This window comes from Heterodontus francisci, chromosome 4 (assembly GCF_036365525.1).
Source record: "Heterodontus francisci isolate sHetFra1 chromosome 4, sHetFra1.hap1, whole genome shotgun sequence".
Lineage (NCBI taxonomy): Eukaryota > Metazoa > Chordata > Chondrichthyes > Heterodontiformes > Heterodontidae > Heterodontus > Heterodontus francisci.
The window spans coordinates 42,044,940-42,066,038 of NC_090374.1; the positions used below are offsets into that span (position 1 = coordinate 42,044,940).

Here is a 21,099-nt window from a genome sequence, read left to right on the forward strand (position 1 = left end):
CATTTTGAGGCATGCCTGGTGCTGCTCCTGGCATGCCCTCCGGCACTCTTCATTGAACCAGGATTAGAATAGGTGGATCGTTTTTCGGCCTGCACAGACACGATGGGCCAAGTGGCCTCTTTCAGTGCCTTAAAGTTTCTATGATTCTAGTAGCAGGTCTCTCCTTCCACGTCTATTTTCCACCTCTATGTTTCATTAGTAGCACTCTGCCTGAGTGTCAGGTCGTGGTCAAGTCCCAGTCCAAATCTACAGCACATATTCCAAGCTGACATTTAAGTGCAGTGCTGTGGGAATGCTGCATGGTCAGACATCTGAGACCCGGGTTCGATTCTGGGCACTGCCTGTGTGGAGTTTGCAAGTTCTCCCTGTGTCTGCGTGGGTTTCCTCCGGGTGCTCCGGTTTCCTCCCACAGCCAAAACACTTGCAGGTTGGTAGGTAAATTGGCCATTATAAATTGTCACTAGTATAGGTAGGTGGTAGGGAAATATAGGGACAGATGGGGATGTTTGGTAGGAATATGGGATTAGCATAGGATTAGTATAAATGGGTGGTTGATGGTCGGCACAGACTCGGTGGGCCGAAGGGCCTGTTTCAGTGCTGTATCTCTAATCTAATCTAATCTAATCTTTCAGATTAGATATTAAAGAAAGACCCTTTATGTTAATTGCATATTAATTGTGTTTAATTGTATGCAGGTGGTGGATATTAACTGAGGATTCACTTGTGCTCCTATAAGTAGCAACAGACTAAAACTGTGGTTTTTGGGTTAAAGGCAGAAGTCAGGAGTGCGATGGAATATTCTCCACTTGCCTGGAAGAGTGTGGTTCCAACATGACTCAGGACAAAGCAACCCGCTTGATTGGTACCCCATCCACCATTTTAAACATTCACTCCCTCCAACACCGACACACAGTGGCAGCAATGTGTACCCAACATACAAGATGTATTACAGCAACTCACCAAGCCTCCTTCGACAGTACCTTCCAAACCCATGACCTCTTCCACCTAGAAGGACAAGGGCAGCAGACACATGGGACCACCACCTACAAGTTCCCCTCCAAGTCACACACCATTCTGACTTGGAAATATATTGCCATTCCTTTACTGTCACTAGATCAGAATCCTGCAACTCCCTCCCTAACAGCACTGTGGGTGTACCCGCAGGAGATCGACTGCAGCTGTTCAAGAATGCAGCTCACCACCACCTTCTCAAGGGCAATTAAGGAGAGGCAACAAATGCTGGCCTTGACAGCAATGCCCACATCCCATGAAAGAATGAAAACAACTACATGTTTGTAATGTGTATCTCTGTAAATTAATGCTTATAAAAGAGTGTGTAAAGATTGGCTCCAGTTCTATCATTCACCACCTTGCTTTCTGGAATATAACACCTCAATCTGAGTATTTGGATTAGATATAAAAACTCTATCACCCTTCCAGGAAATGAGCAGCAACTTCTCCTAGAGTCCTGGCCAATATTCCTCCGTCAGCCATCATCATCAAAGAAACAGACCCACTGGCCATTCATCTGATTTGTTGTTTGTGGAACATGTGCCAACTGTGTTTGCTTATGTAACACTATAAAAATAATTAGTAATCTATGAAATGCTTTGGGATGCCCTGTAGGTGTGAAAGATGCAAAAGAATTGCAAGTGTTTTTAACCCCCTAACTATTGAAATAAAAAGCGTACCACGTACTACAAATGAATACCATCAGATGAGAGGTGGGGTACTGCATTACAGTCTGGGCAATGCCATGAATATAGCATGTTAGTGGCAGAGTTAATGTTTAAAGAAACAATGACCTGCCTGTCAAGTATAAGTGTGTCATTTTGCAATTTTGTTTCTACCATGTTCAAACTTAAATAATACTTGCTAATTGGAATGGACTGAAATTGAAATTAAATAAATAGAAGCTTTCAGTGGCACTGCCATATTGTATGAAACTGAATTGAATTAGATGACTTGGAAAATCCAATTAAATGATGAATTCAAATGTGGCCTAACAATATATATGCAGTCAGATGTGAGGATACTGCTTAACTGTCACTGAAATATTATGGCAGCTTGAAGATTTTGTATTTACATTCAGGGCTTTGGTAATTCTTGTATGGGCCTGCAGGTGAGAAATAATGGCATTTTTGGATTTACATTAAAAATTATTGTGAATATTAACATGCATATTTTTTTAGGTTGGAAATTTCTACTTACAATTTGTAATTATTGTTGAGATCTCTATTGCTCCAATTATTAAGAACGATTATAAACAATTCACAATTCAAAACCATCACTGTTATCCTTATAAAAATATTCTGAACTTCTAGTCAGTGTCCTGAAAGGCTTCTTGCATATCTTAAACGTTGTATTTCACACTGATGTCAAAAAACACTGAAATACAACACTTTTCCAAAGCAAATTAAATTTTCTCTATATTAGTGTATAATGACTTTTTTTTTAAATTGCACATTTTATTATAGTTCAAGTGCAATTACTCTCCAAGGATGACTATAAAATAGTTATTGTTTTAGTTAATAATTTACAAAATGTGTTTGGAGTGAGATCATAAATAACTTCATTAGCAATGTGAAACTATGAGTCACTATAGGCCCTCAATGAAAACGATCAGCTAATAAAATATTTATTGCTATTGACTAACTCAGAATTACATCACTTGCAACAACTGCATCATCAATCAAGAACCAAGTCATTATACTGCCCAGACCCACGCCAAGATGTAATGTGGGAAGTTTGCAACCAAATAAGGTTTGATATTGGAGTTAGTAGGTACCTGGAGATGAATCACAATGTAGATGAGGCCATGAATTGAAGCTCAAATGAAGTTAGTCTGTTTAAAAAATATCAATATTCACATATGTAACAAATAGTTATTTGAACCAGTGTTTCAGGTATCTCTTTCCACATTTATTTTCTACCTCTGTGTTTAGGTCTTGAGTCAGCTACCATTCAACAGCAGAAGGAATGGCGAAGGGACCTACCAGCAGGGTATTACTGATGCTGCTTTTGAGTTTGTTTGTTTTTTTTTAAAGAAGTGCACAGAATAATTTGCTTCTGTGCTTTCCTTTATCTCTGGAGAACTGCCTTGCCTCTAATCCCTTACTGGCCTTCACCATAGATAGCTGTGAGCATGATATTGTTCTGTGGCACGATGAGTTGAAGCACCAAAATCTTGCCCCACCGAGTCATTGTCTGTTCCTAATTTGTATTGGGCTGCACATTGGTAGAATTTTTAGGAACTGCATATAGTAGTAGCAACGAAAATGGTATCCAAGAGTTTGGCATTTTAAAATCATTGGCAGGATACTGGGAGAATTCCACTGTTCTTCATCAATAGGGACCTTTTACATTCACTTGAGAAAGCAGACAGGGTCTCAGTTAAATGTCTCATCAGAAAAACAAAGCCGGAGGTCTTGGCTACCTTAATGTATTTTACTGACATCTCGCAGTGGAAACAGAATCTGTGGATATAAATATGATCCTATGATGCTTAATACACTCATATCAATACTTCTGGTCATGGGCTTGATGTTCCCAGGGAAATTTCCTGGAACTACTTTTGTCACAATTGATACATATTATATGGTTTTCACAAGTGCTGCAATCTCTTTCCAGGTGAACAGTAAGAGATGACCTGTCATCCCTGGTCAATCCCTGCTCATGCCCGAGTTAGCTAATCTCAGGCACAGCAGCAGTAGGGATGTTAGGAGTGATCTCAGCAGCTTGGGACTGGAGGATGGGGCATAAACTATAGTCAGGGCCTCTACTCCTGGTTAGTGACTGCTGCTGCAAAGTGCACATCTGTGGATGTCGGATGGGAAAGAACATGGCTAATGGCTGCTCAATACTCTGTCAGAACTCATGTATGAAGTTCAGTAATGCGGAAGCAATGGCAATCTCTCGCTGAATGCTACTTCAGCTCGGGGCAACTCCTTCAAAATTGGCGGTCATAGAAGGAGAATTTAATTTTCAAAAGCTATAGCCTGGCACCATTGTTGGCTTCCGAACACAGGATACAGCACAAAGCAGAAGTTCCATCCTCGACGCCAGGATTTGAAAAATTTCTTCAATGATTTTATCCATGCAGAGTTGCCAGAAATTACAGAGTTCAGCACTCAAACTGCATGCACTGTTGGATATAGCTTAATTGAGTTCAACCACTTGGCTGTACTGCTAATGGGGAGAGTAAATGGGGTGGAAAATATGTCTGGGACATGGAGTTATTTGGCACAATTCTTCTTTGTCATTTCTGTGACATATTCAGGATTGATGCTGACCAAGCAGATGGGAAAAAGCAGCTGAAGAGGAAAAAAAGTCAGAAGGACATCCATCAGCGTAAAAAGCAATCCAAATGCATATCCATCGAAGGGGAAGGGAGAGCTCAGAGCATTTTAGTAGAAATATGATGTGGGAATATTGTTCTTTCTTTTGGGCCTCCTTATCTCGAGAGACAATGGATACGCGCCTGGAGGTGGTCAGTGGTTTGTGAAGCAGCGCCTGGAATGGCTATAAAGGCCAATTCTGGAGTGACAGGCTCTTCCACAGGTGCTGCAGAGAAATTTGTTTGTTGGGGCTGTTGCACAGTTGGCTCTCCCCTTGCGCCTCTGTCTTTTTTCCTGCCAACTACTAAGTCTCTTCGACTCGCCACAATTTAGCCCTGTCTTTATGGCTGCCCGCCAGCTCTGGCGAATGCTGGCAACTGACTCCCACGACTTGTGATCAATGTCACACGATTTCATGTCGCGTTTGCAGACGTCTTTATAACGGAGACATGGACGGCCGGTGGGTCTGATACCAGTGGCGAGCTCGCTGTACAATGTGTCTTTGGGGATCCTGCCATCTTCCATGCGGCTCACATGGCCAAGCCATCTCAAGCGCCGCTGACTCAGTAGTGTGTATAAGCTGGGGGTGTTGGCCGCTTCAAGGACTTCTGTGTTGGAGATATAGTCCTGCCACCTGATGCCAAGTATTCTCCGAAGGCAGCGAAGATGGAATGAATTGAGACGTCGCTCTTGGCTGGCATACGTTGTCCAGGCCTCGCTGCCGTAGAGCAAGGTACTGAGGACACAGGCCTGATACACTCGGACTTTTGTGTTCCATGTCAGTGCGCCATTTTCCCACACTCTCTTGGCCAGTCTGGACATAGCAGTGGAAGCCTTACCCATGCGCTTGTTGATTTCTGCATCTAGAGACAGGTTACTGGTGATAGTTGAGCCTAGGTAGGTGAACTCTTGAACCACTTCCAGAGCGTGGTCGCCAATATTGATGGATGGAGCATTTCTGACATCCTGCCCCATGATGTTCGTTTTCTTGAGGCTGATGGTTAGGCCAAATTCATTGCAGGCAGACGCAAACCTGTCGATGAGACTCTGCAGGCATTCTTCAGTGTGAGATGTTAAAGCAGCATCGTCAGCAAAGAGGAGTTCTCTGATGAGGACTTTCCGTACTTTGGACTTCGCTCTTAGACGGGCAAGGTTGAACAACCTGCCCCCTGATCTTGTGTGGAGGAAAATTCCTTCTTCAGAGGATTTGAACGCATGTGAAAGCAGCAGGGAGAAGAAAATCCCAAAAAGTGTGGGTGCGAGAACACAGCCCTGTTTCACACCACTCAGGATAGGAAAGGGCTCTGATGAGGAGCCACCATGTTGAATTGTGCCTTTCATATTGTCATGGAATGAGGTGATGATACTTAGTAGCTTTGGTGGACATCCGATCTTTTCTAGTAGTCTGAAGAGTCCATGTCTGCTGACGAGGTCAAAGGCTTTGGTGAGATCAATGAAAGCAATGTAGAGGGGCATCTGTTGTTCACGGCATTTCTCCTGTATCTGACGAAGGGAGAACAGCATGTCAATAGTCGATCTCTCTGCACGAAAGCCACACTGTGCCTCAGGGTAGACGCGCTCGGCCAGCTTCTGGAGCCTGTTCAGAGCGACTCGAGCAAAGACTTTCCCCACTATGCTGAGCAGGGAGATTCCACGGTAGTTGTTGCAGTCACCGCGGTCACCTTTGTTTTTATAGAGGGTGATGATGTTGGCATCGCGCATGTCCTGGGGTACTGCTCCCTCGTCCCAGCACAGGCATAGCAGTTCGTGTAGTGCTGAGAGTATAGCAGGCTTGGCACTCTTGATTATTTCAGGGGTAATGCTGTCCTTCCCAGGGGCTTTTCCGCTGGCTAGGGAATCAATGGCATCACTGAGTTCCGATTTGGTTGGCTGTATGTCCAGCTCATCCATGACTGGTAGAGGCTGGGCTGCATTGAGGGCAGTCTCAGTGACAGCATTCTCCCTGGAGTACAGTTCTAGGTAGTGCTCAACCCAGCGGTCCATCTGTTTGCGTTGGTCAGTGATTATGTCCCCCGATTTAGATTTGAGGGGGGTGATCTTCTTGATGGTTGGCCCAAGAGCTCTCTTCATGCCATCATACATTCCTCTGATGTTTCCGGTGTCTGAGGCCAGCTGAATATGACTGCATAGGTGTTGCCAGTAGTTGTTTGCGCAACGCCTAGCTGTTCTTTGTGCAGTACTTCTGGCTGCTTTAAGTGCTGCGGATGTTAAATCGCTGGGGGCTTTCTTGTAGTTCAAAAGTGCAATGCGCTTAGCGGCTATGGCAGGTTCCAGCTCTTCATTATGAGATTGAAACCAGTCTGCATTTCTCTTCGCACTTTTGCCGTAGGTGGTCAAAGCTGACTCATAGATGGCGTCTCTGATGTGGGCCCACTTGGTCTCAGCATCCCCTGTGGGAGTGTTTTGAAGGGCTGTTACAAGTGAATTTAGAAATTTTTGTAACAGCTGTGGGTGAGAAATTCTGCTCGTGTTGATGCGCGGGTGGCCCTTCTGCTTGGAATGATGCAACTTCTTTGGTCTGAGTCTAACCTTGCTGCACACCAGGGAGTGGTCGGTGTCGCAGTCCGCACTGTGGAAGCTGCGTGTGATTTGAACACTGTTTAAGGCGGCTCGCCTTGTGACAATGAGGTCTAGCTGGTGCCAACGACGTGATCTTGGGTGCCTCCATGAAACCTGGTGACAGGGTTTAGTGTGAAAGAACGAGTTGGTGATGCAGAGGTTATGATGGGTACACAACTCAAGCAGTCTCTGCCCGTTCTCATTCATCCTTCCAACGCCATAGCGCCCAAGGCAGGAGGGCCATGAGTCATGGTCGGCCCCAACCCTGGCATTAAAGTCCCCCAGCAGGAATAGGTGTTCGGTGTTGGGGATGCTGCTAATGATGTTATGGAGTTGTTCATAGAACTGGTCTTTAGCTTCAGGTGCGGAGCAGAGTGTTGGAGCATAGATGCTGAGTAGGTGTACTGGACCAGAGGTGGTGAGCAGTCGGATGGACAGTATGCGTTGCGAGCCATTTGAGGGAGGCTCTATCATGCTGAGCAAGGAGTTTCTGATGGCGAAGCCCACTCCATGCTGTCTTGGTTCTTCAGGATCCCTGCCCTGCCAGAAGAAGGTGTAGTCTTGCTCTGCTAGAGAGCCACTCGCGGGGAGGCGAGTCTCCTGAAGTGCTGCAATGTCCACATTGAATCTACTGAGCTCGTTGTTAATGATGGCGGTCTTCCGAGAATCGTTGATTTGTGTAAGGTCTTCCAACAGGCCAGGACACATAGTTCTGACGTTCCAGCTTGCAAAGCGAAGGGCTGGTACCTTCTTTCCTTTTTTCATGTTGTTTGGTGCGGTGTATCAGTCCACCTTTCGGGCAATGACCCTGAGCTCCAAGCACCCATTGAAGCAGGCAGACTGTGGCGGGACAGAACCTTATTGACCGGGGGCTGCCCGGTTTGAGGCGGGCGGTAGCTGTCCAGTGAGGTGCAATGACCTCTCCCACCGACAAAGGCAACCCGTGGCGCCCAGTTTCTACGCCAATTTATCTGGACTTATAACCCGTAACTGCTGCCTTCCGTGTTGTTTTAGTCGCTGTGAGGCAACTATGGAGTGACCTCTCCATGGCGCATGCCTGGGCAAATTTATGGAGGTTGAGAGTTGCCCAGTCGTCAAAACCCCCCTCTCGGCCTTTCTGGGAATATTGTAATGTGACTAAAACTAACCCAAGAAATTCACTGTTTGTGGAACTGTGCTATAACATACTCTAAAAGACTCACGGAGCAGCCTGTCCAATGAAGCAGCAGTTACAGTAACAGGAACATAAGAAATAGCAGGAGTAGGCCATTTGGCCCGTCGAGCCTGCTCCCCCATTTAAATCGATCAGGGCTGATCATCTGGCTCCATGCCATTTTTCCCCACTATCCACATAATTTGATGTCATTAGTAATAGGAATGAGGGTTAGCACCTTTTAGCAGTACCAAGTAGCTGTTTGCTTTGCAAATTTGGTGCGTAGTGGAAGGTACAAGAAATAGCTGGTTTGAAAAACTCATATTGGAAAGGTTTCCCTTCAAAGCAGACTCTTGAACCCATAAATGGAAAGGATATAAGTAGGAAGATGCCAGATGTAACAAAACTTGCTACGGTGAGGGAAACATGTTGCTGTGCATGACAAAAAGAAAGTCTGTTTTGCTGAACCATGCTAACACACAAGAGATTAACTATTAGAGTATGGGTATGAAAGAACCAGGGCAATGAATGCTTAGCATGATTGGGAATAGATGACATATAATGGCAGGAGCACTGGAAGTCCACAGCAATTCAAGCTCCTGACCCCATTTGAGAAGGACATGCTGGACATAAGTTGGCAGCAGAGTACCAGAATGTGAAGATACCTGGAAAGCTGGGATGAGATATCCTGTAGCCAGCTAGCATGCTTATTACTTCCAAAGCTCTTAACAAAAGTAGAATAATTGTCACACATAACCCATAAACATTGAGGATATGCATTATGAAATAAAGCACTATCAGTTACACACCATGCAATAAGTTCTGTAAATGTGCTGCACTTGATTTCAGCACTGTGCTAAGTGATTGTTATTTGCTTGAATAAAGAAGAACACAGGAAAATATGATATTTGACAAACTGCAAAAGGTAATAAGAGGTAATGTCTTGGGAAAGGTGAGTTTGTAGATGGGGAATGAACAGTCAAGAAAAGAGACAGCTCTTATTGGAAGGCATTGTAAAGTAATGCCTTGTTTATCACTTTTCCTTGCTGCATTTGTAGCTCTGCAGCTAATTCTTCATCGCCATTTTCATTAACCTGCTTTTTGAGGGCTTTGATATCCTGTTAATCAACCTCAAAGGTGAGGCTTCTTTGGAGGATGAAGTTTTAGAACATGTAATTGCTGACAATTATTTGTGAATCCATGGGAGACTTTAGTGTAAGACACCTCCTGATCACTGAAGGCAGCTGGATCCAAACTGGTGCTTCTAGGTCCCAACAGTATGCTTGATAATTATTCTGGTATAGCATAAATCTAATCGCACAAATGATGTTTCTGTCTTGCAGTGTTAGCAAAAGATAGCATTTGTTTCCCAGAAGTCATCCCTCCCCTTCAAATAAAAGAGTGATACAGATAATTATCTTAAGAAGCAGGCATCATGGAGATGAGAAAAGCATGCTGGTTGTTGGAATAAAAGCCTTTACTTCTCATACATTGTGCAGAGAGACTTAAATGACAAAATAGATGCAATCAGTAATATCCTGGACTCTTGGAAACCCTGCAGCACTATAGAATCCCAATGCTGCTGTCGCTGTTCAGTGGCAAATGAGATTTACGAATATTTCATCAACTGTCTCTTTGATATGGCTGTCAGTAACAAACCGCTGCCACTATGGATGATCCCAATACTAGTCTGGGAAAAAGGTCAAAAGCATAGAAGTTGAACGCTGATGTGACTTTGACAGCACCGTATGGATTGTTGATCAAGTGCAGAGTCTTCATTAAGAGATGTTCTACAATTCTACCCTAAGGCATTTCACTTCACTCATTGTGATATTGTTGTTCCTAGGATGTTAGACTTGGCACATTGGATGGGGTGGGAGGGTAATGATATCTTACATCATAAGCCTCAAGGTTAGAGATTTGAAAAACTCTTGCATCCATTTCATAGCATACATGTGGAACAAACAGTCAAAGAATGTAGCTGTACAATTGTCATCTTTCATTAGGAGCTGGATCAATATCTACTAAGAAGCAGGACTGAAGGTTAAAGATGCATTTAGCCTGATTATTTTTCCTCTGCGTAAATTGGGAAAGCAAATTCATGTTCTCTAAACATCTCTAAATCAATGGGTTGTTTGGGAGTGAAGTCCACAATAGAAATATCGTACATGGACTCAATATAGGGCAGGTTACATGGACTGAACCACCTTTCCTCTTGTAACAGACAACGTTTTCCTGCTTTTGATCCTCAATCAATTACAATGCAATTGGATCATGCAATCCAATGCCCACTGTCACCAAAAAGCTGATTTGGCTCAGCTTTGCGACGGTTCCCTGCAATATAAGCAAACAGTCTACAGAAACACCTGTTTAATTTGAGGGTTAGCAATGCACATAAAATATAAATGCCTTGGAATTTGGTGCAATTTTGATTTAAACACTTATTACACTGGTGGTAATTATCTTAATAGGTGTTAAGCACATCTTCATTGCTATGGTGCACACAAGCCACTCCCTCCAAACTGCTATTAGGAAAACACGAATAGGAGGAGGTCATTTAGCCCCTCAAGCCCACTCCACCATTCAATGAGGTCATGGCTGATCGCTGACCTAAATTCATATACATGCCTTTGCCCATATCCCTTTACATCTTTGGTTAACAAAAATCTCAGGTTTTGCTAGCGATGCCCACATCTCATGAAACTCAATCTCAGATTTAAAATGAACAATTGACCTAGCCTCAACTGCTGTTTGCGGAAAAAAGTTCACATGAACGTGTTTCCCAACTTCACTCCTGAAAGTCCCCTAGCCCTACACTTCTCAACCAGCAAAACAATTTGTCTCTTTCTATCCCATAAATTCCCCTTAATATCTTGAAAAAGTTCGATCAAATCACCCCTTAACCTTTTAGATTCTGGGGTGTGTAATCTCTCCTCGCACTTTAACCCTAGGGAGCCCAGGTATCAGTCTGGTAAACCTATGCTCCACTCCCTCCAAAGCCATTAGCTCCTTCCTTTGGCACTTTGCAGAAACTATTCATTCACTAGGAAATATTCCAGGCATCGAATACTGGCCCAAAATACATGAACAGCACAGGCAATAATATAACACTCAAACTTTCATGCCTTACTTTCCTGTAAAATGCAGCTTAGTTAATGCTGTCCTAAATGTATGGTTCCGGCTGCATATTGAAATTCTTAATATTTCAGGTGCAAGCTATAGTCTTGATCCAGTTATTATTACCTAATCCACGATTCTCAAAATGACAGCTAATTGCATTAGTAATTGGAATTGACTTTAGTGTTTCTTCATGTGACTTGCAGAAGTACAGATGTCTACAGTTAAACATATGCCTGATCTAAGCATAATTCCAAGCACAGTTATATAGAATTCCTGATCCAGCAGATCAGAACTCTGCAAGCCTGATCCAAGCTTGTGTTCTTATGTTTTCATTGCTCAGCATGCTGTTTATATTTAGTGAAGCCCATGCTAGCAATCCCTTGTATATTAACCACTCTTTGTAAAAGTTTATGCTTTGTTTAAAGAGTTCTAGTAGAATCAGTTGCACCATGGGTGATTAAGTGGGCTAAGGTGCAATACCATTTATTGCTTTTTATAAGCTTTCTAGAAAAATTCTGATCCAAGCATACAATGAATTGGCAATTAGTCCTGGGTTCCTTCGGATTCAGCTGCACTGGTTAGCTCGCAGTCATTCTTTTAAAGAAACTTGACTGAGACAACAAAAGAGTTATTTGCTTGACCGGTACATTTATTCTGAGTCTGAGTTAAGCTTTGACTGTAATTTGATTTTGATGGAGAGAAGCACACGACTAATTTAAATACTGCATCCTCTCCAGGACTCTGCCTTTTGGATCTGTTCATGAGGACAACAAGTTGAAGCAGTTTCAGATTTGGAGGAACGTTCCTCCTATTTAAAATCAGTGCACACTGCAAAGAGACAGAATGTTCCTTTGTACATGTACATTTTTGTACCACATCCAAAGTTGCCAACTCTTGTCTGATGTATTCCTGGCAATTTCATCACGAGTTCTCGCCCCCAACTATCCTGCCCAGTCAAACAGCCTTTTTACTCCAATAGTTTCACAACTAACACACAAATGTTCAAAGAAAATGATAAAGTCACACAGGGGTAGAAATTCAGGTGTAAATCTAGCGAAATGCTTACTAATTTGGCAGTGGGATAGCTTGTGACCAATCTGTGCAGACCTTCGGCCCGCTGCTCAAAACTTAATTAGGCCCAGCAGGTGGTGTTATTGGCTTGAAAAACCTGAGATTTGTTCAAACTCATGTCCACATAAACAGATTCAAAAAAGCCAAACCTGGACTGTCTGCGAGAAGGCAAACAGGGTGGGACATTGTCAGGCTCCCCAGAAAATTCTACCTAGTCTGCCTGCTGAGAGCAGGATTAGGTTCTCTTGGGCCTAAGAGCAGGCATAGGCTCTATTATAGGCCTTCTAAAGGCTCCAAAATGCAAAAAATGAACGAGTGACTGCTCTGGCAGTGGATCGGTCACCTGCCAGAGATGGCCCAACAGCTCTATTGGGAGTTGCAGAATCAAGCTGCTCTGTGAATGAGGAGGCCCTTCCCAGACCTATGCTGTGTAGCTTTGAGCCTCCATCAGTGCAGTTCCTGCTGATGCACGCTTACAGATGCCAGTGGCCCATTCCAAGTACATTAGTGATGCCAAGCCTGCAATTTGGATCAGGGTTTACAGCAGACTCCATGAGCCAGCCAGGACTTGCATTGTGCCACACTTCTGCCAGTGGAGACAGTCTCCCAGAATTTCAGACCTGCAGGGTTTAGAAAAATATATATGCTCATCGAAAGTCTTCAAGCGGAGATTTATGTTTTGACACTTGCCAAATTTACAAAATTTTTGTTTCAGATGAAAATAGTCAACACTGAAAAATATATTATTCTGGAGTTCCAAGAAATACAGGAACAAATCCCCTTTAATTCTTAAAAAGTTAACAATGTTGCAAGAATGATGACACGTTTCATACTTATACAAACCAAGCAGGAGCACTCCAGCAATTTTGTTATGGTGTAAGTGTTAATGTTAATACCTGCAACCAGCAACAAGTTGGGAGAACTTTGCACTCTCTTCACAGAGGTTAATTTAACAGATGTAGCAGCACGTTTGCGAGCATAGCCACCGCTGTCTGAAAACACAGAACCACATAAATGCACAGCATACATGTCAGGCAGAGCATATAGTGAGCAAGCAAGTGCAACATTCAATGGTAGACTATTTCAACTAAACTAAACCAATCCAAGCACATTATTCACATGCAAGAAAGCTGCTCAGATTTTTAAAATCATACAGATCAATAGCAATGCACATCTGAGAGGAGCACATTTTTAACCAATTCCCAATTTTAGACATGCCACCACTTTCAGCCCAGCAAGTATTAGGAAAACCAAGGCGCGGCGCGCAATGCATGTGGGATGTGGGCATGAGGGTGGTATTCCCCAAAAGTAAAAAGCCTGTATCCAGAATTTGAACCCATGGGGTGGGATGATGGCACTTTGTAGCAAACTATTGGGTCACGGAGTGGGAGGATAGGCCCATGCTTGCAAGGTCTCAGCTGAGCTCAGCCGTGCTGTTGTGGGGAGGTGCTAACTGAGACTCAAATGCTTCTTAAACAAAGCCAAGGGAAATCATAGAAGAGTCTGTCAGCTCAGCTCAACACTCCTTTAAATAGTTGGCGATAGCGTGACATTGTGAGTAAGCTAGATGATCGAGTGAGGGATGAGGAAGCGAGGCAAAAAGTGGGAGAAAATAAATAGGATATCACATGAAAGAAATAGCAGCCGTAAAGATGTAAGAAAGAACCGTCTGATCATCAATTTCACTCCATACAGTTTGATGTGCGAAGCATCATAACTCGACACCCCCAACCCACCAGCAACAATATAATTCCTGGGAGAGGCAAAACAAAAGCTAAAACTCCCAGGTCAATTATGGATAGAAATTTGGAAAATTTCTCTCTGACCCCATTAATATTTTCCAATACACTTTGGTAATGATGATCGCTATTTGTTTCCATTAAAAGTTATACATTGGATCATGATGGTGGGATGTTTTCGGAGTCATCTACTCTGTGGAATTCATTTTTCCACTAATTTGAAACATGACGCGCTGAATTTTATTAGTTCTCTGATATCGAGGGTCATGGTGGGGAGGCCCGGAAAATTCTTCCAGGAAAGGCCTGCCATGACTCCCGACGCCAGCAAGGCCCCGCTGCATTTTACTGGTGGCGGCGAGGCCTCTGTGCGGCCCCCCCCCCCCTCCACCGCTCAGCGGCGGGGCCTTCATTTCAATATTAAAATTAAGTTAAACACATGCAAATTAAGTTACCTTGTCCTGGCGGCCGCCCTACGCCAATATTCTGGCCACCGGCCAGAGCTCGCGCGTCTTCGGAACTCCATTCAGAGTTTCGAGGTGTGACACTGGTGGGGTGGGGGGGGGAAGGAGCGAAATTATCAGGGTAGGGGGTGGAGAAAACACTTTGTTTTGGCTGAGAGGATGTTGAGAAGGGGTTGAAGGCCAAAGGTAGCAAAGTTCGGGGTGCAAAGTTGGTGATGGAAGAAACATTTTTTTTGTGTGTCTTAAATACATTTATTGGTGATTGGCAGGGGTGGGGGGGGGGCAGGGGAGGTAGGAGAGGGGCTTCGATTGGTTAATAAAAGTTTTAAATTTTAATTTGTCCTCCATGTCCCTTTGAAAATTAAAATTGCCGGTAAGCGCTTGCAGCCTTTTAAAAATGGCGCCTGTGCAGTGGTGTCGGACGTCGGTGCCAGAGCAGCTGCCCCCTCTAGGTCAAGAGTGTGGTTGCTCTGCCCCTTCCATTTAAATGAGCCCCCGTGCGAAATAGCATGGCAGCTCAGCAATGGCGGATCTGCGCAAGTGGACCGCCGAGATCAGAGCATGCCACCGCGATTTGCGGCGTGCTCAGAAAATTCAGCCCATAACATGTGGGAAGTGTTGCATGTTTGGGAAGAACAGGTTACTTTGGAGCTATTATTTCCAAAGCTTTCTATCACTTGGGATTTTCCTTGTCTCATGTCTGGGTATGTTGTAGACTAATTGTTAGAGACTGATCGCCATGATTAGTCAACAACTCCATTGTCGTGTACCATGCAACTACCACGATGGTAGCAGGTGAAACGTGATGGACCTCAGTCTTTTTCAGTGCATGTGACATGTAGGTGTGGGCATAAAAGTAGGAGTGTTGGCATGTTTTTGATTCACTAATGATACAGACCCCTATTTCACAAGACATATATAGATCTGGAACTTTCCAAAAATGACTTTTGTTCATTTAATATACTTTTGTGAGCATCACATTAGTGTGGAGGTAGTATTCAGCAAGTTGCACAGATTAGAATAATAGAATTTAGCAGACAATTGAATTTCAAGTGTTTTAAATTATGTATAAGCACTATGAAAGTCACACAGCATTGCTGCCAACAATTTGATTCTTTTATAGCTGATGCAGAAGAGGCAATAAAGTGGGAGGTACCAACGATTGAGGCTCTGGTTGCCAATTTCTTATATGAGCAAACAGATAGCAGATGATTAGTAAAGCCAAATAAGTGGAGGACCCAAGTAATGAAATCTGTGTGGTTGTGAGGAAAAAGTCAGAGCACAGCATCAGTGAAATTCTTCGCTTTAGTCATTTCTGTTAAGTGGTAGAGAGAGTGTAACATTTCTGTCACGTAAGCAGGTTTAGGTAATTCCTATCGAGAGCAAAGAGGCTGTAATATTTGATCCTGCAGACCAGCAGTATCAACATAAGCTCAACTAAATTATACATTTGCACACATTGGCACTTTTAAAACAAATGCACATAATACCATCCTTCTCCAGGTTTGGAATAACTTCCCAAGCCTCTCAGACTGTTGAGCATTCAAGGTCTTCGACGAGATCCCCTGATGGCCTCTGCTATTCTTTAGGTGAGAATTCCAAGTCGCATGTGCATGCTTTGGCCGAACTATCCTTCGCTCCCCCCTGCCTGCTACACTTCGGGATTCATTTTCAATTCCCCAGCACACCACCCCACCCCACCCCCCCACCTTACTAGAGTTAGTATTGCATTGATAGCCCCTTGGTCTTGTATAAGACAGGGATGTAGAGTTTATTTTCCCTGAGGCATAACCTGTTTTTGAATCTGAAATGAATATAAAACTAATGGCAGGAAGGGGAAAAATTTGAATACGGAGAGGCAATATATACTTAATGGCACAGTTCTAGAGTGTGCAGGAACAGAGAGAGAGGAGCACAGGTTTAAAAAGTGCGCAAATCAGAGTCGGAGACAGAGGAGTACAGCCCGAGGAGCGGCAGCAGCAGAGCAAGGAAAAGGCAGCAGCAGAGCAAGGAGAAAGAAAACTAAAAGTGACATCAGAGTGACAAGACAAATCGACAGAGAGCAGGGAAGAAGTTACCTGTTTGTTGAGTATCTAGTAAGTGATTAAGGTCCATTCTAATCCTAGCGTTTAAAATAGTAAAGGAACTACTGATAAGCTTAATAAAATATATTTTAAAAAGGGAAAATAAATAATTGAATAAAATAATTAAGTGGTCAATTAAAACATATTAAGGATGGCAGGACAGGTGATGTGTCACGGCTGCAGCATGTGGGAGCTCCTGTGATCCAGGGCAACCATGTCTGCAGTAAGTGCTTGCGGCTCGAAGAGTTTCGGCTCAGAGTCACTGAACTGGAGTCCGAGCTGCAGACACTGCGACATATCAGGGAGGGGAAAAGTTACCTGGACATTTTGTATCAGGAGGCAGTCACACCCCTTAGGATAGGGTCTTCTGATTTGGTCAGTGGTCAGGGACAGGAGTGTGGCTGCAGCTGAGGCAGGTAAGGGGACCCAGAGGGCAGGAATGCAGGAGTCTCAGCCTTTGCGAATGTCCAAAAGGTTTGAGGTTCTTTCAGCTTGTTTGGATGAGAGTGGGGGCTGCAGGGTGGATGAGCAACCTGACCATGGTACAGGAAGCCATTCAAGTGGAGGAAGTAAAAAAGGAATGTAGTGGTAGTAGGGGACAGTATAGTTAGGGGGATTGACACTGCTCTCTGCAGCAAACAGCGAGTGTCCTGAAGGCTGTGTTGCCTGCCCGGTGCCAGGGTTCGGGACATCTGCGCAGGGCTGGAGAGGAACTTACAGTGGGAGAGGGAGGATCCAGTCATTGTGGCCCATGTAGGTACCAACGACATAAGCAGGAGAAGGAAAGAGGGTCTGCTTAGTCAGTATGAAGAACTAGGCGCCAAATTAAGCAGCAGAACCTCAAAAGGTAATAACTTCTGGATTATTACCTGAGCCATGTGCAAATTGGCATAGGGCAAATAGGATTAGAGAAATGAATGCGTGGCTCAAAGACTGGTGTGGTAGACGTGGGTTCCGGTTCGTGGGGCACTGGCATCAGTACTGGGGAAAGTGGTGGCTGTACTGTTGGGACGGTCTACACCTGAATTGTGCTAGGGCCGGTGTTCTAGCGGGCCACATAATTAGGGAAGTAGAGAGCATTTTAAACTGAGTACTGGGGGCAAGGGATCAAATTTGGGAAGCTATGGTAAATCAAGGAGTAGAGACAAGGCAAGAGAAAATGGTATTAATATGGGAAATGATAAACAGACTGACAGGAAGGGACAGAGCGTACAAATCTAAGAGTAAATCAACAGATAAGGTTAGAGGTTACAAAAATAATATAAGGACACAACTAAAGGCTCTGTATCTGAATGCATGTAGCATTCGAAATAAAACAGATGAATTGAGTGTGCAAATAGAAATAAATAAATACGATTAGATAGCCATGACAGAGACATGGCTGCAGGATGACATAGATTGGAACCTGAATACTGAAGGATACATGGCATTTAGGAAGTACAGGAAACTTGGAAAAGGTGGAGGGGTAGCTCTGTTAATTATTGATGGTATTAGCGCAATAGAGAGGGATGACCCAAGTTCAGGAGACCAGCATGTAGAAGCAGTTTGGGTAGTGATGAGAAATCATAAAGGCAATAAGTCACTTGTGGGAGTGGTGTATAGGCCACCTAACATTAACCGCACTGTGGGACGGGGTATAAAGGAAGAAATAATGGCAGCTTGTCAGAAAGGTACAGCGTTAATTATGGGGGATTTTAACCTACATATAGACTGGAAAAAATCAGATGGGCAGAGGTAGCTTAGATGAGGAGTACATAGAATGTTTTCGGGATAATTTCTTGGAACAATACATTCTGCAGCCAACCAGAGAGCAGGCTACACTACTAAAACTGGTATTGTGCAACGAAATAGGAATAATTGATGACCTCATAGTTAAGGCACCCCTAGGTAGCAGCCATCATAATATGATTGAATTTTACATTCAGTTTGAGGGAGAGAAGAGTGGGTCCAAGTCTAGTATTTTAAACTTAAATAAGGGCAATTATGAGCGCATGAAAGCAGAGCTAGCTAAAGTGAACTGGAAAATCAGGTTAAGGTAACAGGTCAATAGAGATGCAGTGGTAGACATTTAAGGGGTTATTTCAGAATACACAGAATAGATACATTTCAACGAGAAAGAAAAATTCCAAGGGTGGGACCCGCCATCCGTGGTTAACTAAAACAATTAACAATAGTATCAAACTTAAAGAAAAAGCCGATAATTAGGCAAAGATGGGAGGCAGGTCAGAAGATTGGACAGAATACAAGAAACAGCAAAGAATGACTAAAAGATTGATAAGGAAGGTAAAATTAGAGTACGAGAGAAAGCTAGCTAGAAATATAAAGACAGAAGAAGAGTTCCTATAGATATTTTAAAAAGAAAACAGTTAACAAAGTGACTGTTGGTCCTATAAAAAGGTGTGTCTGGGGAATTAGTAATGGATAATAAGGAGATAGAAGATGAATTGAACAGATATTTTGCATCGGTCTTCACTATAGGAGGATACAAGTAACATCCCAGTATTAGCTGTAAGTCAGGAAATGGAAGGGAGGGAGGAACTTGAGAAAATTACAATCACCAGGGAAGTGGTACTGAACAAACTGTTGGAGCTGCGGGCTGACAAGTCCCTGGGTTCTGATGGACTTCATCCTAGGATCTTAAAAGAAGTGGCTAGTGAGATAGTTGATGCATCAGTTTTAATTTTCCAAAATTCCCTGGATTTGGGGAAGGTTCAGTTAGATTGGAAATTAGCAAATGTAACTCCTTTATTCAAAAAGGGAGGGAGACAGAAAGCAGGAAACTACAGGCCAGTTAGCTTAACATCTGTCTTAGAGAAAATATTAGAAGCTATTATTAAAGATGTTATAGCAGGGCATTTAGAAAAATTCAAAGTAATCAGGCAGAAGCAACTTGTTTTTGTTAAAGGAAAATCATGTTTAACCAATTTACTGGAGTTCTTTGAGGGAGTTACATGTGCTGTGGATAGAGAGGAACCGGTGGATGTATTGTCTTAGATTTCCAGAAGGCATTTGATAAGGTGCCACATCAAAGGTTATTGCAGAAAATAAAAGCTCATGGTGTAGGGGGTAACATATTGGCATGAACAGATGATTGGTTAGCTAACAGGAAACAGTGGGCATAAATGGGTCATTTTCTGGTTGGCAAGATGTAATGAGTGGTGTGCCACAGGGATCAGTGCTGGGGCCTCAACATTTTACAATTTATATAAATGATTTGGATGAAGGGACCGAAGGTATGGTTGCTAAATTTGCTGATGACGCAAAGCTAGGTAGAAAAGTAACTTGTGAAGAGGACACAAGGAGGCTACAAATGGATACAGCTAAGTTAGTGAGTGGGCAAAGACCTGGCAAATGGAGTATAATGTGGGAAAGTGGGAAATTGTCCATTTTGGCATGAAGAATAAAAAAAGCACATTATCTAAATGGTGAGAGATTGCGGAGCTCTGAGATGCAGAGGGATCTGGGTGTCCTAATATATGAATTGCAAAAGGTCAGTATGCAGGTACAGCACGCAATTAGGAAAGCTACTAGAATGTTATCATTAATCGTCAGGGGAATTGAATACAAAAGTAGCGAAGTTATGCTTCAGCTATACAGGGCATTAGTGAGACCACATATGGAGTACTGTGTACAGTACTGGTCTCCTTATTTAAGGAAGGATGTAGATGCGTTGGAGGCAGTACTGGACTAATACCTGCCTTACGAGGAAAGATTGGATAAGCTAGGATTGTATCCGCTGGAATTTAGTATAGTAACAGGCGACTTGATTGAAACATACAAGATCCTGAGGGGTCTTGAAAGGGTGGATGTGGAAAGGATGTTTCCCCTTGTGGGAGAATCAAGAACTTGGGGTCACTGTTTAAAAATAAGAGTTCCCCATTTAAGAGACACGAGGAGAAATTTTTTCTCTCAGTGGGTGACGAGTCTTAGGAATTCTCTTCCTCAAAAGGCAGTGGAAGCAGAGTCTTTGAAAATTTTTAAGGCAGAGGTAGATAGATTCTTGATAAGCAAGGGGGTGGAAGGTTATCGGGGGTAGATGGAAATGTGGAGTGATCAGTTCAGCCATGAACTTATTGAATGGCAGAGCAGGCTTGAGTCGTCGAGTCGCCTAGTCCTCTCCTAATTCGTATGTTTGCATGTTCGTAACAGAGGGACCTGGGGGTGCACGTGCATCGAAGGTGGCAGGATACACGAGAGAGTGGTTGGTAAAGCATGTGGGATCTTGGGCTTCATAGATACAGGCATTGAGTAGAAAAACAAGGAAGTTATGCTAAACCTCTATAAAGCTCTGGTTAGGTCCCGACTGGAGTTTTGCATCCAGTTCTGGTCACCACATTTCAGGAAGGTTGTGAGGGTCATTGAGAAGGTACAGAGGAGATTTACTAGAAAGGTTCCAGGGATGGGGGATTTTAGTACAAGGTTAGGTTGGAAAAGCTGGGTTTGTTCTCCTTAGAATAAAGGAGATTGAGGGGAGATTTAATAGAAGTGTACAAGATTATGACAGGCTTAGCCAAGTTAAACAAGGAAAATCTGTTCCAATTAACTAATGGTAGA

At 43.4% G+C, this 21,099-nt stretch overlaps 1 protein-coding gene across 1 annotated transcript in view; it reads right to left on the bottom strand.

The window, feature by feature from the left end:
• The window catches only part of sorbs2b (sorbin and SH3 domain containing 2b), a 284,278-nt gene that overhangs the window by 179,849 nt on the left and 83,330 nt on the right, over positions 1 to 21,099 (bottom strand). The window contains exon 4 of the mRNA XM_068029420.1: positions 13,158 to 13,253. Coding sequence (XP_067885521.1) covers positions 13,158 to 13,253 — 96 coding nt within the window. The remainder of the gene's footprint in view (positions 1 to 13,157; positions 13,254 to 21,099) is intronic.